Below are 20333 nucleotides of genomic sequence, written 5' to 3'. Positions count from 1 at the left end.
GTCTGGAAACTAGAAAAATGCTTATTTTTGGCCCCTTTTTGGCCCCCAATTCCTAAACGTTTCGGCAATTACCCCCAAACTCAATTCTAGCTTTCCCTTTGTGATATGGAACCTTGTAGTACAATTTCAGAAAGATCCGTACACTTACACACAAGTTATTGTCATGAAACTAGAAAAATGCTTGTTTTTTGCCCCTTTTTTGGCCCCTAATTCCTAAAATTTTGAGGCAATTACCCCCAAAATCAATCCCAGCATTCCTTTTGTGATATGGAACCTTGTGGTACAATGTCAGAGAGATCCATACACTAACACACAAGTTATGTCTGGAAGTTACAAAAATGCTTATTTTTGGCCCCTTTTTGGCCCCTAATTCCTTTACTGTTGGTACCATGACCCCCAAAATCAATCCCAACCTTCCTTTTGTGGTATTGAACCTTGTGGTAAAATTTCATAGAGATCCATTAACTTAAACTAAAGTTAGAGTGCGAAAACCAATGTGTCTTCGGACGACGCCAGACGACGACGACGACGACGACGCCAACGTCATACCAATATACGACCACAAAAATTTTTTTGCGGTCGTATAAAAACATGTATGAAGAGGTTTAATCTTGTGATGATCTAGAAACATCACCAGCAACAGATCATGCTGACAGTAAACTATCTTCTTGACTTAAAAATATTTTAAACTCGTTAGGAAACTTAACAGCGCCTGCATCAAACGTAGCAGTTATATTTCAGAAGATAGTAGTGAGACATTAAACTAATATAGTGATTGTACGACAGTTGAAGATATACAACAACAGTTTTGGGAATTTAGTTTGAAATTTTAGCAAATTTGCAGATTATGTGCAAATCGTTTGAACTTCTCACAGAATGACAGGCTTCAACTTGGAGCGGATGTGAGCATGGAGTTAACAGATCTATGATAAAACCATTAGTAATACACAAATCAGTTTTAACCTAAAGATTTTAAAATGAGCTTGGTGTAGACTAAGAATACTCAGAGAGTCGATTATCAAGATTGTCAACAAGTTGTTGCAGAAAGTGACAAAACATTGCAGACCTGCACGTCGATAAGTGCGAAGATGTTACGAACTGTTCAACATTTACTGAGCGATTTCAGAAGTGTATTTATGATACAAATAACCCATAACAAACACTAATTCTAATTGAAACTTGACTGATATGTCTTACAAACTTGACAGCGATATTAATGATTAAAATATGATACACAAAGAACAAGAATGTGTCCACAGTACACGGATGTCCAATTCGCACTATCATTTTCTATGCCGGATGTCCCACTCGCACTATCATTTTCTATGTTCAGTGAACCGTGAATTGGGGTAAAAACTCTAATTTGGCATTAAAATTAGAAAGATCATATCATAGGGAACATGTGTACTAAGTTTCAAGTTGATTGGACTTCAACTTCATCAAAAACTACCTTGACCAAAAACTTTAACCTGTAGCGGGACAGATGTGTGTGTTCTTGAAGAATCAAACACAAACGATGATGTCTTTAAACTGATGTGTTTAAGCTTTTGGTTTTGCTATTTGATAAGGGACTTGCCGTTTTGAATTTTCCTTTGGAGTTCGGTATTTTTGTGATTTTACTTCTTAAACTGAAGTGCACTTGCACATTCAGAGGATCCCTCTCACGTACAACATGATTGACCCTGATAATGGGTGTGATTACAGAATTTCATGGAGGAATGTTGGAAATCATTCAAAGCATATGTCAGACTTAGAACTGAGGTTGTTGCCATTATTAGTAAGAACCCTTTAGAACGTGGTGGATTGTTTTATTATCGACAGAACTAGGCATTTGAATCAGACTCATTGAACTGATATAACTAGGAAGTTGTACATAAACTATGACAGACCCTATGGTGGTGTTGGTTTATATACATGTCAAGTATAAACTTTGAAATCATAACGGTTCTCAAGATATAGAGCGGACACGATCTTTACCATAGGACACGGGTTGTCAACTGAATCCAAAGTTTTTGACCTTGACCGTTGACCTAGGAAGTTGTACATACATTAAAACACACCCTTTGGTGTTGGTTAATATACATGTCAAGTATAAACTTTGAAATCATAACGGTTCTCAAGATATAGAGTGGACACAATCTTTAACGTAGGACATGGGGTTCTCAACTGAAACCAAAGTTTTTGACTTTGACCTTTGACCTAGGAATTTGTACATACAATATGACACATCCTCTGGTGTTGGTTAATATACATGTCAAGTATAAACTTTGAAATCATAACGGTTCTCAAGATATAGAGTGGACACAATCTTTAACGTAGGACATGGGGTTCTCAACTGAAACCAAAGTTTTTGACTTTGACCTTTGACCTAGGAATTTGTACATACAATATGACACATCCTCTGGTGTTGGTTAATATACATGTCAAGTATAAACTTTGAAATCATAACGGTTCTCAAGATATAGAGCGGAAACGATCTTTACCGTAGGACATGGGGTTCTCAACTGAAACCAAAGTTTTTGACCTTGACCTTTGACCTAGGAATTTGTACATACATTATGACACACCCTCTGGTGTTGGTTAATATACATGTCAAGTATAAACTTTGAAATCGTAACGATTCTCTAGATATAGAGTGGACACAATTTGTTACGGACAGACTGATCACTATAAGGCATCCGCCATTCGGCGGGGCCCTAATTATCAAAAATAGCATACATTAATATTGGAACTATATGCAAGATGAGCCATTGATAATTGGTTATTTGCTGGAAAAAACTTGTGGACACGTTATGCATGTTCAAAACTAGAAATCTGGAGAGTAATATACTGTACACACGCTGCAATGTCTTGCCTGCTTTACTATTAATGATTGAATGTTGTTGAAAGTCTTTCATTAGATAAAATTTATACTTCAGGTATCACTTTAACAACATTATCAACTATCCATATAAATTAGGTCTATAGGTCAGATGAACTCTGACAAACGGACATGTACACCTAATAAGCATTCCATGCACCAAAATATAGTTAACCAGTTGCTTACAGTATCTGAGAAAAGACCTTGCTATGAACATTTAACCAATGAACCATGAAAACAAGGTCAACACTATCGGACGCACATGTACACCTTACAATCATTTCATACACCAAATATAGTTGACCTATTGCTTATAGTATCGGAGATAAGGACTTGGCAAATAAAAATATAATCTTGATCACTGATCTTTGAAATAAGGTAAAAGCAGACCTTGCAATGAATCTTTATACCAAATATAGTTGTCATATCACTCATTATAAATGATAAAATTTAGTGATATAAATACTTTATTATTTAAAAATAAGCATTTTCTTAAGCAGTCGCTAAACTATTAAAATGAGGTCAAGGACAAAGGAAATATGTTGAGAGAGAAGCTTACATAAGGCATCTAGATACATAATAAAGGGCATCAAGGTTTTCTACTTTCTGAAATACAAAGCTTTATACAAAAATTTCGCCATCTTTTCTACAACCTATCAATATGTCTTGCAATCTGCTAAAATTATATTCTGTTATATGTCTAACAATTCCATGATATACTTTAGACATTCATCTACTCCTTGCAACCAATGAATAGACCACATATCATTGTTAAATCATGTATATTTACTAAGGAAAAGACCTCATCCTGAAAACTTTACCTGACTAATTGAATACATATGAAGGAGCCAAAGTTAGATTGTATTACAATTGTGAACAGTTACAACAGCCTCTCTTACAAACACACCACAGACTTAAGTTAAGGTCAGTATCTTAATACTTTTGTCGAAAGCAAAAGTATCTCATTTCCTACAAATGTTGACTTGCGAAAGAGAAACAACTCAAATTTTGAAACATGCTACTGAATGTTAGAAATTTAATAGTTTTCAAGGATTTTTGCCATATTCACAAATTTCAAGGGCATATCCACACTTGAACTGCTTAAATATCATTCCAGGCTTATTTTTAGTTTTCAACTAAGCTCTTAATCGTCCTAAGTCTGTGTAAGTTTTGAATGAAATTTAATTCCCATAACCCTAAAATTTAGCTTTTTCCACTTTATCAAGTGCTTGACTCGAGTGAAATCAGTCAAACTGAATATGTATCTCATGGTCCATAACCTCATATACAAATTACAAATGATATGGAAGAGTACGCTAGTTATTATGTGGGAGCCAAAAGTTTTACTATCCTTTGCTTTAGCAAGGGGCATTATCTGGAAAGACAAGAGTGAAATTGGTCAAATTCAATCTGGATCTCTGTTAAGTGGTCGCTTATTATATTCAATTGATTTGGTATAAGCTTATTCAAATTAGCATGTGGAAACCAATTTCAAGACATACATATGAGAGCACAACTATTAGCCCCCTTTGCCTCTCAAAAGGGCATAAAAGGTGAACTTATCATGTTAAAAGGTTAGACAATTAGTATAGACATGTCTCCATACATACATACAGCTCCTAATTAACAATGATTTTCGGTTTTTAAAAAAATAATGTATTTAAATTTGATTTTTAAAAATCATTAATCCTGCCCAACAGTTGGATATCTGTGTTAAAACAAATAAACATATTAGTAATAAACAAATCAGTGCTTGTCTGCTCTAATGTTAACTTCTTTGACACTGTTTCAACATCGTATATATGTACTGGTAATGTATTGAGGGTTAGGAGATGTCACTTTGGTGTATTCAGATTATAACAGTTCAACTGGATTTTCTGGAGTATCTGAGCTTTCTTTAAATTAAATAATTTCTAACCTCACCTAACCAGCATAGTTTTAATAAAATGCTTCGCTGGGCGCAGCTTGATACGACCGCAGAGGTCGAACCCTGAACAGTTGGGGCAAGTATGGACACAACATTCAAGCTTGATAGAGCTCTGAATTTGGATTGTGATTAAATATTTGACACAGCATAGGTTTCTGACACAGAAAGAATGTGGTCTAAGAACTTCAATTTTTTTAATTTACCTATTATGGTCCAATGTCCAAAATCAAAATACATGGTTAAATTCAGCATATCAAAGAACCCCATATATTCAATTTTTGTTGAAATCAAACAAAGTTTAATTTTGGACCCCAACTTGGACAAACTTGAAAACTGGTCCCATAATCAAAAATCTAAACACATGTTTAGATTCAGCATATCAAAGTACCCGAAGAATTCAATTTTTGTTAAAATCAAACTAAGTTTAATTTTGGACCCTTTGGACCTTAATGTAGACAAATTTAAAAAATGGGACCCAAAATTAAAAATCTAAAAACATGGTTAGATTTGGCATATCAAAGAACCCCAATAATTCAATTTTTGATGAAATCAAACAAAGTTTAATTTTGGACCCTTTTGACCTCAATATGAACCAATTTGATAGCGGGCCCACAAATAAAAAATCTAAATACATGGTAAGATTCAGCATATCAAAGAACCCCATATATTCAATTTTTGGTGAAATCAAACAAAGTTTAATTTTGGACCCCAATTTGGAACAACTTGAAAACTGGGCCAAAAATCTAAAATCTAAATACATGTTTAGATTCAGCATATCAAAGAACCCCATATATTCAATTTTTGTTGAAATCAAACAAAGTTTAATTTTGGACCCCAACTTGGACCAACTTGAAAATTGGTCCCATAATCAAAAATCTAAACACATGTTTAGATTCAGCATATCAAAGAACCCAAAAAATTCAATTTTTGTTAAAATCAAACTAAGTTTAATTTTGGACCCTTTGGACCTTAATGTAGACCAATTTAAAAAACAGGACCCAAAATTAAAAATCTAAATACACGGTTAGATTTGGCATATCAAAGAACCCCAATAATTAAATTTTTGATGAAATCAAACAAAGTTTAATTTTGGACCCTTTTGACCTCAATATGAACCAATTTGATAGCGGGCCCACAAATAAAAAATCTAAATACATGGTAAGATTCAGCATATCAAAGAACCCCATATATTCAATTTTTGTTGAAATCAAACAAAGTTTAATTTTGGACCCCAATTTGGACCAACTTGAAAACTGGGCCAAAAATCTAAAATCTAAATACATGTTTAGATTCAGCATATCAAAGAACCCCATATATTCAATTTTTGTTGAAATCAAACAAAGTTTAATTTTGGACCCCAACTTGGACCAACTTGAAAACTGGGCCCATAATCAAAAATCTAAACACATGTTTAGATTCAGCATATCAAAGAACCCTAAGAATTCAATTTTTGTTAAAATCAAACTAAGTTTAATTTTGGACCCTTTGGACCTTAATGTAGACCAATTTAAAAAACGGGACCCAAAATTAAAAATCTAAATACACGGTTAGATTCGGCATATCAAAGAACCCCAATAATTCAATTTTTGATGAAATCAAACAAAGTTTAATTTTGGACCCCAATTTGGACCAACTTGAAAACTGGGCCAAAAATCTAAAATCTAAATACATGTTTAGATTCAGCATATCAAAGAACCCCATATATTCAATTTTTGTTGAAATCAAACAAAGTTTAATTTTGGACCCCAACTTGGACCAACTTGAAAACTGGGCCCATAATCAAAAATCTAAACACATGTTTAGATTCAGCATATCAAAGAACCCTAAGAATTCAATTTTTGTTAAAATCAAACTAAGTTTAATTTTGGACCCTTTGGACCTTAATGTAGACCAATTTAAAAAACGGGACCCAAAATTAAAAATCTAAATACACGGTTAGATTCGGCATATCAAAGAACCCCAATAATTCAATTTTTGATGAAATCAAACAAAGTTTAATTTTGGACCCTTTGGACCTCAATGTGGACCAATTTAAAAACAGGGCCCAAAATCCAAAAACTTAATACACGGTTAGATTCAGCATATTAAAGAACCCCAAGAATTCAAGAATAAAACCCCATTGAAATTGATCAAGAAATAAGCAATTTATACGAAGTATCTTCTTTTGCACAATACTGTGCAATTGAATATTTCTTGCTATTGCGCAATACTGTACAATTGACAATTTCTTGCTATTGCGCAATATTGTGCTATTGGATATTTCTTGCTATGGCGCAATACTGTTAAATTGAAGATTTCTTGCTATTGCGCAATACTGTGCAATTGAAGATTTCTTGCTATTGTGCAATACTGTGCAATTGAAAATTTCTTGCTATTGCACAATACTTATTATATAATAATTTACACATCCTGTTTGGTGTGTATCTCCTACCATATCATTATTATTTGCTTTTAAATATAAATCAGAAATAACCAACTTAAAATGGAAAATTTTAAAAGAAAAAAAAAAAGGAAAAAAAGAAAAAAAAAAAATCCCCCCCCCCCAAATTTTTTGAACCCCCTTATGATTCATCACCCCCAAACTCAATCCCAGCCTTCCCTTTGTGGTATGGTACCTTGCAGTACAATTTCAGAGAGATCCATACACTTGAACACAAGTTATTGTCTGGAAACTAGAAAAATGCTTATTTTTGGCCCCTTTTTGGCCCCCAATTCCTAAACGTTTCGGGCAATTACCCCCAAACTCAACTCCAGCTTTCCCTTTGTGATATGGAACCTTGTAGTACAATTTCAGAAATATCCAAACACTTACACACAAGTTATTGTCATGAAACTAGAAAAATGCTTGTTTTTTGCCCTTTTTTTGGCCCCTAATTCCTAAAATTTTGAGGCAATTACCCCCAAAATCAATTACAGCCTTCCCTTTGTGATATGGAACCTTGTGGTACAATGTCAGAGAGATCCATACACTTACACACAAGTTATTGTCTGAAAGTTACAAAAATGCTTATTTTTGGCCCCTTTTTGGCCCCTAATTCCTTAACTGTTGGTACCATAACCCCCAAAATCAATCCCAACCTTCCTTTCGTGGTATTGAACCTTATGGTGAAATTTCATGGAGATCCATTCACTTAAACTAAAGTTAGAGTGCGAAAACCAATGTGTCTTCGGACGACGCCAGACGACGCCGGACGACGACGACGACGACGACGACGACGACGACGCCAACGTCATACCAATATACGACCAAAAAATTTTTAATTTTTGCGGTCGTATAAAAAGTAGTTGAGCTTGAATCTATTAGTGTTTAACTATTGTGGTAGGATTTTACTATCAGAGGAATATAACAAACAACTAAATAGCTTCAACAATTTAATGACCATGACTCGGAACAACTTTTATGTACAATATATACAAATTAACATTCACATAAAATCTATCATTCTTAGAACAATCTTTCTCACATTTTGTGACAAGTTCAATGAGAAATAAATAAATAAATTTGGATTATGATTTAAATGTTCTTGTCACATAAAAGATGAAGATATAACATCACATGACCATAAATTATCCACATTTACAAAACAATACAAAACTTGGATTGCTGCATGTATGATTTTATAGAAATTAAAAGGAAAAATGCTGAACATTAATATGGATAATTTTAATGAGATGTACATGAATTTTACAATGATGAAAATAGAACTGATGTGAATAAAGAACTGGATTCACTACAATGAATTGTTAGTAATTATTATGTAAGTCATGAATATCAGTAGCTATTTATGAATTATTGTAGATTCAGTTCATGTTTGGCTTCTACAATACAGGTTATATAAATTGGTTTTTGGTTAAATCAATGTTTTTAATGTTATATGGGACATTAATACTGCAAATAAAATTCTCTCCTTAATGTGAAAATGTACAATCAAAATTATGTGTTGAATGTAAATAAGACATGTACCCAATGGATATGATCAATTCATGAATAGTTGATAAATTTGACATGAGCTTGACTTTATGTGCACAATTTAGGTTATAATAAATATATTACTAGATCTTATCCCACCAGCTGAAGTCTTGTTACCATGCAAGAGAGAAAATTGTCATTTTCAGCTTGGAGAGAAAAATTTATTTCTGGAAAGAATTGATTTATATTTACTACAAACAAATATGAAAAAATTTTATAAACAAAATTCATTGTGTAATTAAAAAAAAAATGGAGAACCTACAGTTTTCTTTATATTTTAGCCTAATGGATGATCGATGGACATGATGTAACTAGAGACTACTATATGATTTTACATCAGAGCAAATATGCACTGTTTAACAAAGCATGCTGTGAAATAACTAAACTGTGACATGCATCTTCATTACCTTGGAATTATTAGTCCTGTTTTGTCTTGGTAACCAGTTTTATCCGAGGAAATCAGGAATGTCAATAAACCATCCACTAGGTTATTAAGTCAATTTGTAACAATAACAGAAATGTAACAGACAGTATCACAAAAGGTGCTTTTACAGATGCTGTCACACCAACACCAATATTTGAAGAAAATTGCATGTTTTGAAAAATATATGAATCAGTTAGGCTGTAAATTTAAAAAAAAATTTGAAAACTAATAAAAAATCTCCAAATATGTCTTCTTCAGGTCAATTACAGTTGAAGGTCAAACAGTGCAAACATCCTTACTGGATAAATATGAAAGGGCTAGATGAAAAATGTTAATATTTTGCCCAGACATTAAAGGCTAAATGATTTATCAATGTTTGAACGATTAGTTTTGTGAACTTTGTTTGATAGATTGCTGAAATATTGTGTTTCTGTGTTCCTATTTTGTATTTTCCATAAAAATCAAATATGCAAATTTGTTCCCAACAATTCAATCCTAAATTTTACATTGTAATACAAAAAGTTGCTCACTCGACAAAATCCATTGTATTCAGTAAAATAAGTCTGTATAAGGCATCCATTTGAAACTGTAGACCATAGCTCTTTATTGCTAATAATTATTGAATAAGAAACAGAAAGCTTAAAGGTGCTTTTTGATAATGGACATTTGGTCCAGGAAACAATATCATATACTCATCTAAACAAAATTTACTGGACAATCAATAATCAAATAACTAACAATTTCCAAAAAATTTTATCGACATTTAGTCCAGTAACAATCTAATTTTGATGATATGACAAGTGTTTTTAATGTTTTTCACTGTCAAACCAGTGCTCTTCATGAACTCGGAACATCTCTTTTTGTGATGACATTACCATTTGTTTTTAATTCAACAGTCAATATAACATGAATAATCTATTGGTCCCAAATCAAATAAAAAATAATAAATATTTATTTATTATTTAATTTAAATAAATAAATAATTATAAATTATCTTTTATAAAGATTGCTTCTTTCATATTTAAGTGAGTATTATAGAAAAAAACATACACATTACAGTGGTATAAGTATCTTCATCCTGTCATCAATACACAGAAATATGTTTACATCTAGAGGAGCAATAAAAAAAAGTGTCCCAAAATAAGCTGGAGTAAAATTGGTCCTAATTCACTTTATGAAGTAACAGATGCACCAACATTTTTCAAATTTAAATTCAACAATATTAGAGAACATGCATCTTTGAATGGAATTGGATATATAAAGTGAAAATTGTACATGCTTCCTGAATGAAATTAGTTTAAAAAAAGGAGGTATGATAAGAGCCATTATGTTGGCGCCTTAAATTGTAAAAATAACAAACTTAGTTTGAAGCCCTAGTACCAAAATGTAAGACAAAATTCAAAAATATAAATATGGATGTCCAACAGATAATGTCTTATAAACATCTGAAGGATGTTATTTAGTAGATTTACAATATTTTTTGATTTTCTATTTCAAGGGGCAAAAAAAGTGTTGAACTTACTTTACCTTCTCCTTAAAAAAATATTTCAATTAACATGTCAACTAATTAAAATGTCATATTCAATTTTCAAAATTGAAAGAATTATTAGTCTAGAATACTTTTACAAAAATTGCACAAAATGAGAGAAATGAATTCTACCTTTCCATCATGAAGTATTCCATTTCTCCGTTTGCAACAGTTCAATTTTAAAATAGTGAAGATTAACCACAAGCCTCCCTTTTTAACTTTTGAAAATGTAACTATCTTGAGTTGAGAAATGGTTTGGTAGAATATATATTGAACAGAAAACTTCCAATGCCATGTTCGCTTTAAAAAAAAACTCAAAATAAGTGAAATTTGTGTTATTAAGGCTTTTCTAGAAAATAATTACATAGGGAGTAGCAAAGCAATTCTTTATTTCTTGTTTTATTCATAACTATTATAATAGGGTAAAAAGTTAAACACTGGATAATATCATGACAGGTTTCCCTACCGCAACGAGACAAAAATGAATATCTTATCAATTTTTAAAAAATTTCAATAAAATTAATTGTTGGATAATAGCCCAGCAATTGGCTTTAAAACAGGTGAAATGTTATTAGTGAATTATCTGACATACAAATGACAAAATACCCTCTTATATAAGTCATTGCTAGAAAAGCATTAACAAAAATTTGTTGCACCACATAAGTCTGATTCAGCTTATAAATTGGTATAAAATGCCTACAGTAAAATTTTTGTTCTAAAAAAAGGCCATTCTAAACGAATGTTAAAACATAAAAAAGAATTTTGAATTGCTAATATTGTTTGATAAAATTTATAGTATTGTGCTAAAAAAAATGATTTAATGACATTTATATATGTAAAATAATGATGTATCCCTGAAGTTCTTATATAATGTAAAACAGTGATGTAAAACATGTTAAACGTATTGAGTGTGACTGTAGTATTGTGTAGTAAATCAAACCTTCAAAAGATATATTTAGACGCTAATATTTTTACATAAACAAAATACATAACAAAGTTTACAAATAATAAGTTAAAGAGTTTAACTATGTACAGCCTTGAATACAAATGAAAAGTTTTTTTAAACAGCACTAGTTTGTTGTACATTGACTTTTTCCCATTTGATTAAAACTTTGTCCCCGACAGAACAGAAAATTAATTGTAAAAGGTAAAACTTTTTTATAAAATTATTTCTCAGGTTAGGTTTCTCTAGTAAAACAATACCTACACAATACTTTTTGGAATGGAAAGCCCACCATTGTTCAACACTTACAAGTTGATGACTAGTGACACCAATCGTTGTGGTCCATTATAACATTATATTACCGATAGCTAGAATTATCCCACACAATTCCACGAATAAAGTCTTCAATTTCTCTGTCTAACTCTGGAGCATAATTGTTCATACTTGAAGAATGGTTGTATTGTGGTGGCTGATGTGGCATGGGTGTTGGAAGAGAAGAGTACGGGGAATATATAGAAACAGGAAAAGATGGAGGTGTGATTGGAGATATCCTGGATCCCAGTGGTGATTGTAAGGGTGCATTTGTCTGTGAAGGAAAATCTGTTGGGAAACTGAGTGATGGTGGTCGCTGTGATGTTAAAGGTGGTGGTACTATTGGTATGGATGGTGATGGAGGATTAGGGATAGTTCCATCTGATGACACAGGAGAAAGTGAGTGGGCCACAGATGAAGGTCTGTACGGAGACTTTGCTGGAGATAGTCCCTTGTTTGACATAGGTGATCCCAATCCAGAACTTGATGCAGATGACGGTGATCCGATATTTGACCCAGGTGACGACAACATGGGTGAATCGGATGAGATCATCGAATGCACTGGAGTAGGAGAATCAAGGCTGATTACCCGAGGACTGCTAGAACTTGTGTTTGATGGAGCTGGCTGTGGTGTTCTGGGTTCTTCATCATCTTCATCACTGCTGCAGGTCAGATCAATCACATCCATCTTAGGCTTCTTTTCAGGGGAGGCACCTGAAGTTATATATAAATAGTTAAATGTTTACTTTTCAGGGGAGGCATCTGAAGTTATATGTTAATAATTAAATGTTTACTTTTCAGAGGAGGCGCCTAAAGTTAAATATAAATAGTTAAATGTTTACTTTTCAGAGGAGGCGCCTAAAGTTAAATATAAATAGTTCAATGTTTACTTTTCAGGGGACGCACCTAAAGTTAAATATAAATAGTTCAATGTTTACTTTTCAGGGGAGGCGCCTGAAGTTATATGTAAATAGTTAAATGTTTACTTATCAGGGAAGGCGCCTATAGTTATATATAAATAGTTCAATGTTTACTTTTCAGGGGAGGCGCCTAAAGTTAAATATAAATAGTTCAATGTTTACTTTACAGGGGAGGCGCCTGAAGTTATATGTAAATAGTTAAATGTTAAATTTCAGGGGAGGCGCCTGAAGTTATATGCAAATAGTTAAATGTTTACTTTTCAGGGGAGGCGCCTGAAGTTATATATAAATAGTTCAATGTTTACTTTATACGGGAGGCACCTGAAGTTATATGTTAATAGTTAAATGTTAAATTTCAGGGGAGGCGCCTGAAGTTAAATATAAATAGTTCAATGTTTTCTTTTCAGGGGAGGCACCTGAAGTTATTTGTAAATAGTTAAATGTTTACTTTTCAGGGGAGGTGCGTAAAGTTAAATATATATAGTTCAATCTTTACTTTTCAGGGGAGGCGCCTGAAGTTATATGTAAATAGTTCAATGTTTACTTTTCAGGGGAGGCACCTGAAGTTATATATAAATAGTTAAATGTTTACATTTCAGGGGAGGCACCTGAAGTTATATGTAAATAGTTAAATGTTTACTTTTCAGGGGAGGCACCTGAAGTTATATATAAATAGTTCAATGTTTACTTTTCAGGGGAGGCACCTGAAGTTATATGTAAATAGTTAAATGTTAAATTTCAGGGGAGGCACCTGAAGTTAAATATAAATAGTTCAATGTTTACTTTTCAGGGGAGGCGCCTGAAGTTATATGTAAATAGTTAAATGTTTACTTTTCAGGGGAGGCGCCTGAAGTTAAATATAAATAGTTCAATGTTTACTTTTCAGGGGAGGCACCTGAAGTTGTATATAAATAGTTAAATGTTTACTTTCCAATAAAAAACATAGAATGCAATTGAGGAAATTTCTTTCAATATGTATTTTATATCTTTAGTTCTTAAAAAGTGGCCACAATATAAAGACATTTTTTTTTAATATACCTTTGAGTATATTGTACATTTGGTATTCCCTACATTTTTGTTAGGAACTCAAGATAAGCCACCATCAACACTTTTCTTGTGTTCATCTTTCTCATTGATCTGTTGGTAAAATGTTATTCTAATGTGCAAGTTTATACCTGGTGAAAGTACACTTATGTAAAGATAAGTCATGTTGCACCAAATTCCATCTACTTACCACTTGGTTCTGACGTGGCAGGTCGTGTATTTTTGATGACAGGACTAGATATCACATGTGTTTCTTTCTTCAGGTTAAGTCTACACCAATTACCATCTTGATTAAACTGTATCTCATCAACATCAGGTGCTTGTTTTAAAATTTCAACAAATAACCTGAAACGATATTACAATACATGCCAAGTTAGTAGTAAGTTAATTTACACCTCTGCAGTATTTTACAATTTAAAGCTGTTTTTTTGTTGTTGTATAGAAATCATTATCAAATACTTAGAGTAAATAACTTGTAATTTTTACAGTATGATCACAGCATTAAATATATGTGAATTCCATATTTTCCAAATTAGTGTCTAGCAGGCTGATATGAAAAATTTATCACATGCTTTAGCTATTATCACATGCCTTTCCGTAACATTATCGCATGGCATTCCGGCTTTACTCGGCAAATTCCAGTGAAAAACATAACAAAGTAGGATACAAAACAATTATTAGGAGACAGGAAAATATATTTTGAAAAATACGAAAAAACAAATGATACAATAAATGCGTTTTCAAAGTTTCAAGCATAATTTAGAAAGTTACTTTACAAAATTGTTGTTGACCTTTCCAAACAGTGTTCATTATGTTTTGTTGATTTTTTTTTATCGTCAATATTAAATATATTATACTGCTATTTTTCTCCTCTGTTGAGGTATATGATAGAAAGATTTCATATCGGATGTATTACATTTATTGTCCAACATCCATACACTTTTCACTTTTTGAACTTCTACTTGAGAACCGCTTAAAAGGATCAATATATTAAACTGTTATTTTTATCCATTGATGAAGCATATGATAAAAAGATCATACACGTCATTTTTCATATCAGATGTATAATCAGTCCTCGGTCAATATCAGCCCTCGAGCCTTTGGCTCTTGGACTGATATTGCCTCTTGGGCTGATAATACATCTGATATGAAAAATACCATGTAATAATCTGATATACTATCATGGTCGCAACTATAATTTTTCTTCTCAGATTGTTCTAAGATGGATGTAAAACAGTACAAGTCGTATTGTGAAGAAGAATGATTTAAATTTATTGATTCGTTCTAAGAAGTGTTTTCTGTATTGCAACCATGCCTGAAAATTGTAATCAGAAAGATTGACCAACAGCATTGGCCATTGGAATCATGGGAGCAATGGATCAAGGATTGTTATATTACTGAGACCTACTTATGGCACACCTTAAATAAACTCTTAGATTAGTTTTAAGGCTAGTGTTCAACTTAACAGACATGTAAAGGACACTTACACTAGTATTTTAATTCACTATCAGTCATCACTTACACAGTAATTTAGACATCACTATATGAACAAAACTGGTACTTTATTAAAATCAGACAGGTCTTTACTGTTTAACTCTGGTAAGCAGAAAAAGTTATCTGACTTATCAGCTTTTCCAAGTTGTTGCCATTTTTTCTCAAATAAATATGCTTTCTTATATTTTATTATTTAAAATTGTAGGAATTATAATATGTACAAAATATATATATACATATATATATATACAAATCTAAATTGAAAACAACGTTCAAACCTATGATTGCGTTGGATAAAAACCGCAATTTTTATATGTGTGCATGCAAAACAAATTATATATTGGGTGTTTCACAAAAGAAGGCTTATGAGGCTGAAACCTGTTAAAAACTGTTCCTTAAATGAATATTTTAAACAAGTATGATAATTCAGCATTATTATCATAAATTAACAAATGTAAGCTACTGTATGACAGAGATATGAAGTTTGATATAGTTGACCTTTTTTTAACCATGTCTTAAGATTCCCATAAGTGAAATTTCAATTCAAATGACCCAACTTTCAAAATTACAAAATGACTGAAACGACATAAAAGTATTTTTGCAACTTTGATCCTGTAATTTGATTATGGAGGCCAACAGGATACAGACCAGAATCAACTTGAGATTTAAAAATTAACTTAAATGAGTAATATTTTTTACTACCTCTGGAGTTAGTTTTTTTTAAAATTTTATATAACTATTCTTTATAACATAAGTTGAATGAATTTTTTATCAGGCTATTTATAGCTAATCACATCTTCAAGTCCTTTTACTGTCAAATTCACTGATAATAACCTACCCATCAATGACTAATTTATGGAATGGAGCAGGTCTATCACAAACAGGACACATCCATGTAGGTTTCTTCTCGTTCATCATAAGATATAACATGGCATCACAACACTGTAAATGTGTACACGAACTAGCTCGTATTGGAATACTCATCCGACTTTTACCAAGCTGAAGTACAAACAAAATTATATATAAATGAAAATAAGAACGACACAAAAACTATTGTAGAAGACTTAAAAATAAATTGTTTCTTTACTTTAAACTCTCGCCCTTAATGTTTTTTTCAGTACCAAAACTGTTGTAGAAGACTTAAAAATAATTGTTTCTTTACTATAAACTCTCGCCCTAAATGTTTTTACAGTACGATGGATTCTAATTATGAAATGGACATTACATCATCTATATTTCTAAAGGAAAGGAATACTCTCCACCTTCAATTGATGTCACAATAAATCTGGTGCAGAATTGTATAATTTGTGTCATGTTCCACCTGTTAAACTGATGTGTTGTTTGAGCATTTACTATGCAATGATTTATCTGTATCAACAATCAAGAAGAATCAAGCATACACATATAAGGCAACTGATATAACCACAAAAAAAATTAAAACTGTAAATCAATCAAAAGCATCGTCTTTTATTGCCATCTTTAATATAATAAACTGTTATCACAGAGATATGTCTCGCCTTTTTGTAATTTTGATTATGCAAATGTTGAAATTAAAATAGCAATACTTTAACATGTTACATAAGTTATGCAAATATTCAAAGTCAATGAACCATGACTAAGGTACATGGCTATGCAATCTCCATGTAAATGAGATGTGCCAATGCTAATACAACTGCATACCAAATACCATTGACTTATTATAAGTTTGTTCCCTTTTAACAAACCTTAACACAAACATTAACTTGTAAACTATGTAAGAGTTTTAAAGTCAATGAACCATGAAGAGGGGGTGGGGTTATAGATATAAGAAGATGTGGTATGAGTGCCAATGAGACAACTCTCTATATATTCTCCACGGAAACAATACTTGCAAATTACAATAAATTTGCATACCAAATATCATTGACTTAATATTAGCAGTTCATCTTAAACTGATCTAATCACAAACTAACACATGTAAACTAAGCAAGTTTCAAAGTCAATAGACCATGACTGAGGGGGTCGGGGCCAAATATTCTCCATGGAAATTAGATGTGCTAATGCTTATACAACTGAATACCAATTAACATTGGCCTACCACTTACGGTTCCCCTTGAACTGACCTAATCACAAACTAATACATGTTAACTAAGCAAAATTTTCAAAGTCAATAGACCACGACTAAGGGGGCGGAGCCAAATAATCTCCATGGAAATGAGATATGCCAATGCTTATACAACTGCATACCAAATATCATTGATCTACCACTAGTGGTTCCCCATAAACTTATCTAATCACAAACTAATACATGTAAAATAAGCAAAAGTTTCAAAGTCATTAGACCATAACTGAGGGGGCAAGTCCAAGGCTGTCAAGCCCTCGCATGGTCAGATTGGTGCCCTAAGGCATTTGGTGAGCATTTAAATATTTTTGTTGATGTCGTCAAGCTGGAAAAAGGCGGCCATTTTGGTTTCGCTGGATCGATTTGGTTTGTTTACTATTTTGGTTTGAAGTTTACTGCCTTCGTAACGGCTGTTTCCAGGGCCAGGTAGGTCAGCTGTGGTTTCTATTATCAAAAGTAGTATGTTGTTGAACCATCTATCAGTAGTCCAACATTGTAGATTGCGGGAAAAGTGGAACTGACCGAGCACATCTGTTCAGCTGTAAATGACTGAGACAGGATTGGGTGACCTTGAGTGTAGGGAATGATGAATATTTTATTTGCAGTTCATACACTTATTCTGTGAGAAAGACAGTGGCATCATTTCTATCTTTCTTCATTTAACTTCTTGAGTGTATTCTAGTATTGGTTTTGTGTTACCTTAAACCTTGGTGGTTATTTGAATTTCAATTGTTTTTTTAATACTTTATTTCAATAATAACTTCAATCCTTTGGTCTGGTAGATAGTTGTCTTATTCGCCATCATACCATATATCCTTATTCTTAATTCAAGCAATTTCATACAACTGACCACATTAAGGACATCTCTAGAACTAGTTAGCGCAAGGCTTCAGTGATCTTCTTTAGAACACATACAACAAGTTGTATACATCCTGATAGAGGTAATAATGCTACAGTGACCTCCTTATTGTACCCCTTTAATACCTCGCTCTACTTACCGGACACATTAAGGATACTCTAAGACTAGTTGTATCTATCTCGCTCTACTTACCGGACACATTAAGGATACTCTAAGACTAGTTGTATCTATCTCACTCTACTTACCGGACACATTAAGGATACTCTAAGACTAGTTGTATCTATCTCGCTCTACTTACCGGACACATTAAGGATACTCTAAGACTAGTTGTATCTATCTCGCTCTACTTACCGGACACATTAAGGATACTCTAAGACTAGTTGTATCTATCTCGCTCTACTTACCGGACACATTAAGGATACTCTAAGACTAGTTGTATCTATCTCACTCTACTTACCGGACACATTAAGGATACTCTAAGACTTGTTGTATCTATCTCGCTCTACTTACCGGACACATTAAGGATACTCTAAGACTAGTTGTATCTATCTCACTCTACTTACCGGACACATTAAGGATACTCTAAGACTAGTTGTATCTATCTCACTATCTGGATCACTTTGTAATTTTTCTTTGACTGAAATAACAATAATTTATTGAATGTTGTTCTCAATTTAAATACTTATTTAAAATCATCATTGATTGATGTCAGCTTAATGCACAGTGGCAAATATAACATGCATATCAGGACAAGAGCATGTTAATGCAAAATGAATATGAACCTGGCTTTTTACTAAACCAACACAAAGAGAAAGATATTTTTTAACATGCTTTTTCACAAGGTCCACAGGGGGAGATATCACTCTACTCAGACACATTCTTCTGATTCCAAGCAGACTAAGTTTTTTTCTCCATGCTTTGAGGAGAAGCTGAAAATACCAATTCTAAAGTATTTAATTTGAGCAAGCAGGGGATAGAACCCACAACCGCCCACAGGGTGAGCATTGTTTCAGTAATCCCTGGTGCTGTGATTGTTTTACTTAGAATATGGTCTTTTTAGATTTTAAGCATTGTTTGTATACTTGTATAACTTCTTAATATCTATGCTTGGTTTACACTTATTAAAGAAGAATTTTGATTTTTCCCTCATAACAGTTACTATCTTTTCTAAAGAACATATATCACCTTTGTGGTGGAGAAACTTAGTTGTGTACCAGAAAATATCTATCATAAACAGATAAAATATATTAAATATGCCATTCAATAATCCCTGAAAAGAGATACATTGTTGCTTGAATATATCCAAACTGAGAAACATGTTGTAATGGTAGACTACTTACTAGCTAGAAATTACATTTGATACTGAAAGTGACAAAGGAAGCTTTTTTTTCTTTTTCTTATTAAGGACATGTGATTGGGACATTAAGCATTTAAATGATAACAAACTTACTTAAAGCTCTCGTATGATCAGGATGTCTGTTTCCAAACTGTTTCAATCTCATCATTAAAATATCTGATGATAGTTTCTTTACTAAGTATATAGCCACACAGTATCCCTGAAATTATATAAACAGAATTTTCATATACATGATGATAATTGAAATAATAGTTAACAATATGTAATAAGACACAGATCCTTGTATCAGCTTAGTTTATACTGAAAGTTCAAATTAACATGATTATCTAATATATAGGCACGAATACCTTCTTTTTTCCAATTTCATACATGTGTTTCTCTTAAGTTAAAAAGTGAAAGTATATAAAGCATTATTACATAATATAGATAAATAAATCAATCAACCTATCCATGCAAACAAAAAGTTATTATTATAAAAAAAAAACAGATTTGTATAACTTGAATAAATCAATTACCAGCAAGACATAAATGAGAAGCTTCTAACCACAAAAACTTTGTAACATATCTAAATAATCAGGAATTTTCTTATTGTAT

At 32.4% G+C, this 20333-nt stretch overlaps 1 protein-coding gene across 6 annotated transcripts in view; it reads right to left on the bottom strand.

Moving 5' to 3' along the window:
* Positions 1-8146: 8146 nt before the first annotated feature.
* The window catches only part of LOC127733838 (E3 SUMO-protein ligase PIAS2-like), a 36964-nt gene continuing 24777 nt past the window's right edge, over positions 8147-20333 (bottom strand). For all 6 annotated transcript variants that reach the window (XM_052243234.1, XM_052243235.1, XM_052243239.1 and 3 more), the window contains 5 exons: positions 19833-19938; positions 18946-19019; positions 16261-16421; positions 14119-14273; positions 8147-12678 (listed from right to left, as the gene is read on the bottom strand). In XM_052243234.1, the coding sequence (XP_052099194.1) occupies positions 12011-12678; positions 14119-14273; positions 16261-16421; positions 18946-19019; positions 19833-19938 (1164 nt within the window). In that variant the 3' untranslated portion in view covers positions 8147-12010. The remainder of the gene's footprint in view (positions 12679-14118; positions 14274-16260; positions 16422-18945; positions 19020-19832; positions 19939-20333) is intronic.

This window comes from Mytilus californianus, unplaced genomic scaffold (assembly GCF_021869535.1).
Source record: "Mytilus californianus isolate M0D057914Y unplaced genomic scaffold, xbMytCali1.0.p SCAF_3, whole genome shotgun sequence".
Taxonomy (NCBI): Eukaryota; Metazoa; Mollusca; class Bivalvia; order Mytilida; family Mytilidae; genus Mytilus; species Mytilus californianus.
The sequence above is the reverse complement of the archived record's forward strand: the minus strand, read 5'-3'. Positions and strand labels throughout refer to the sequence as shown.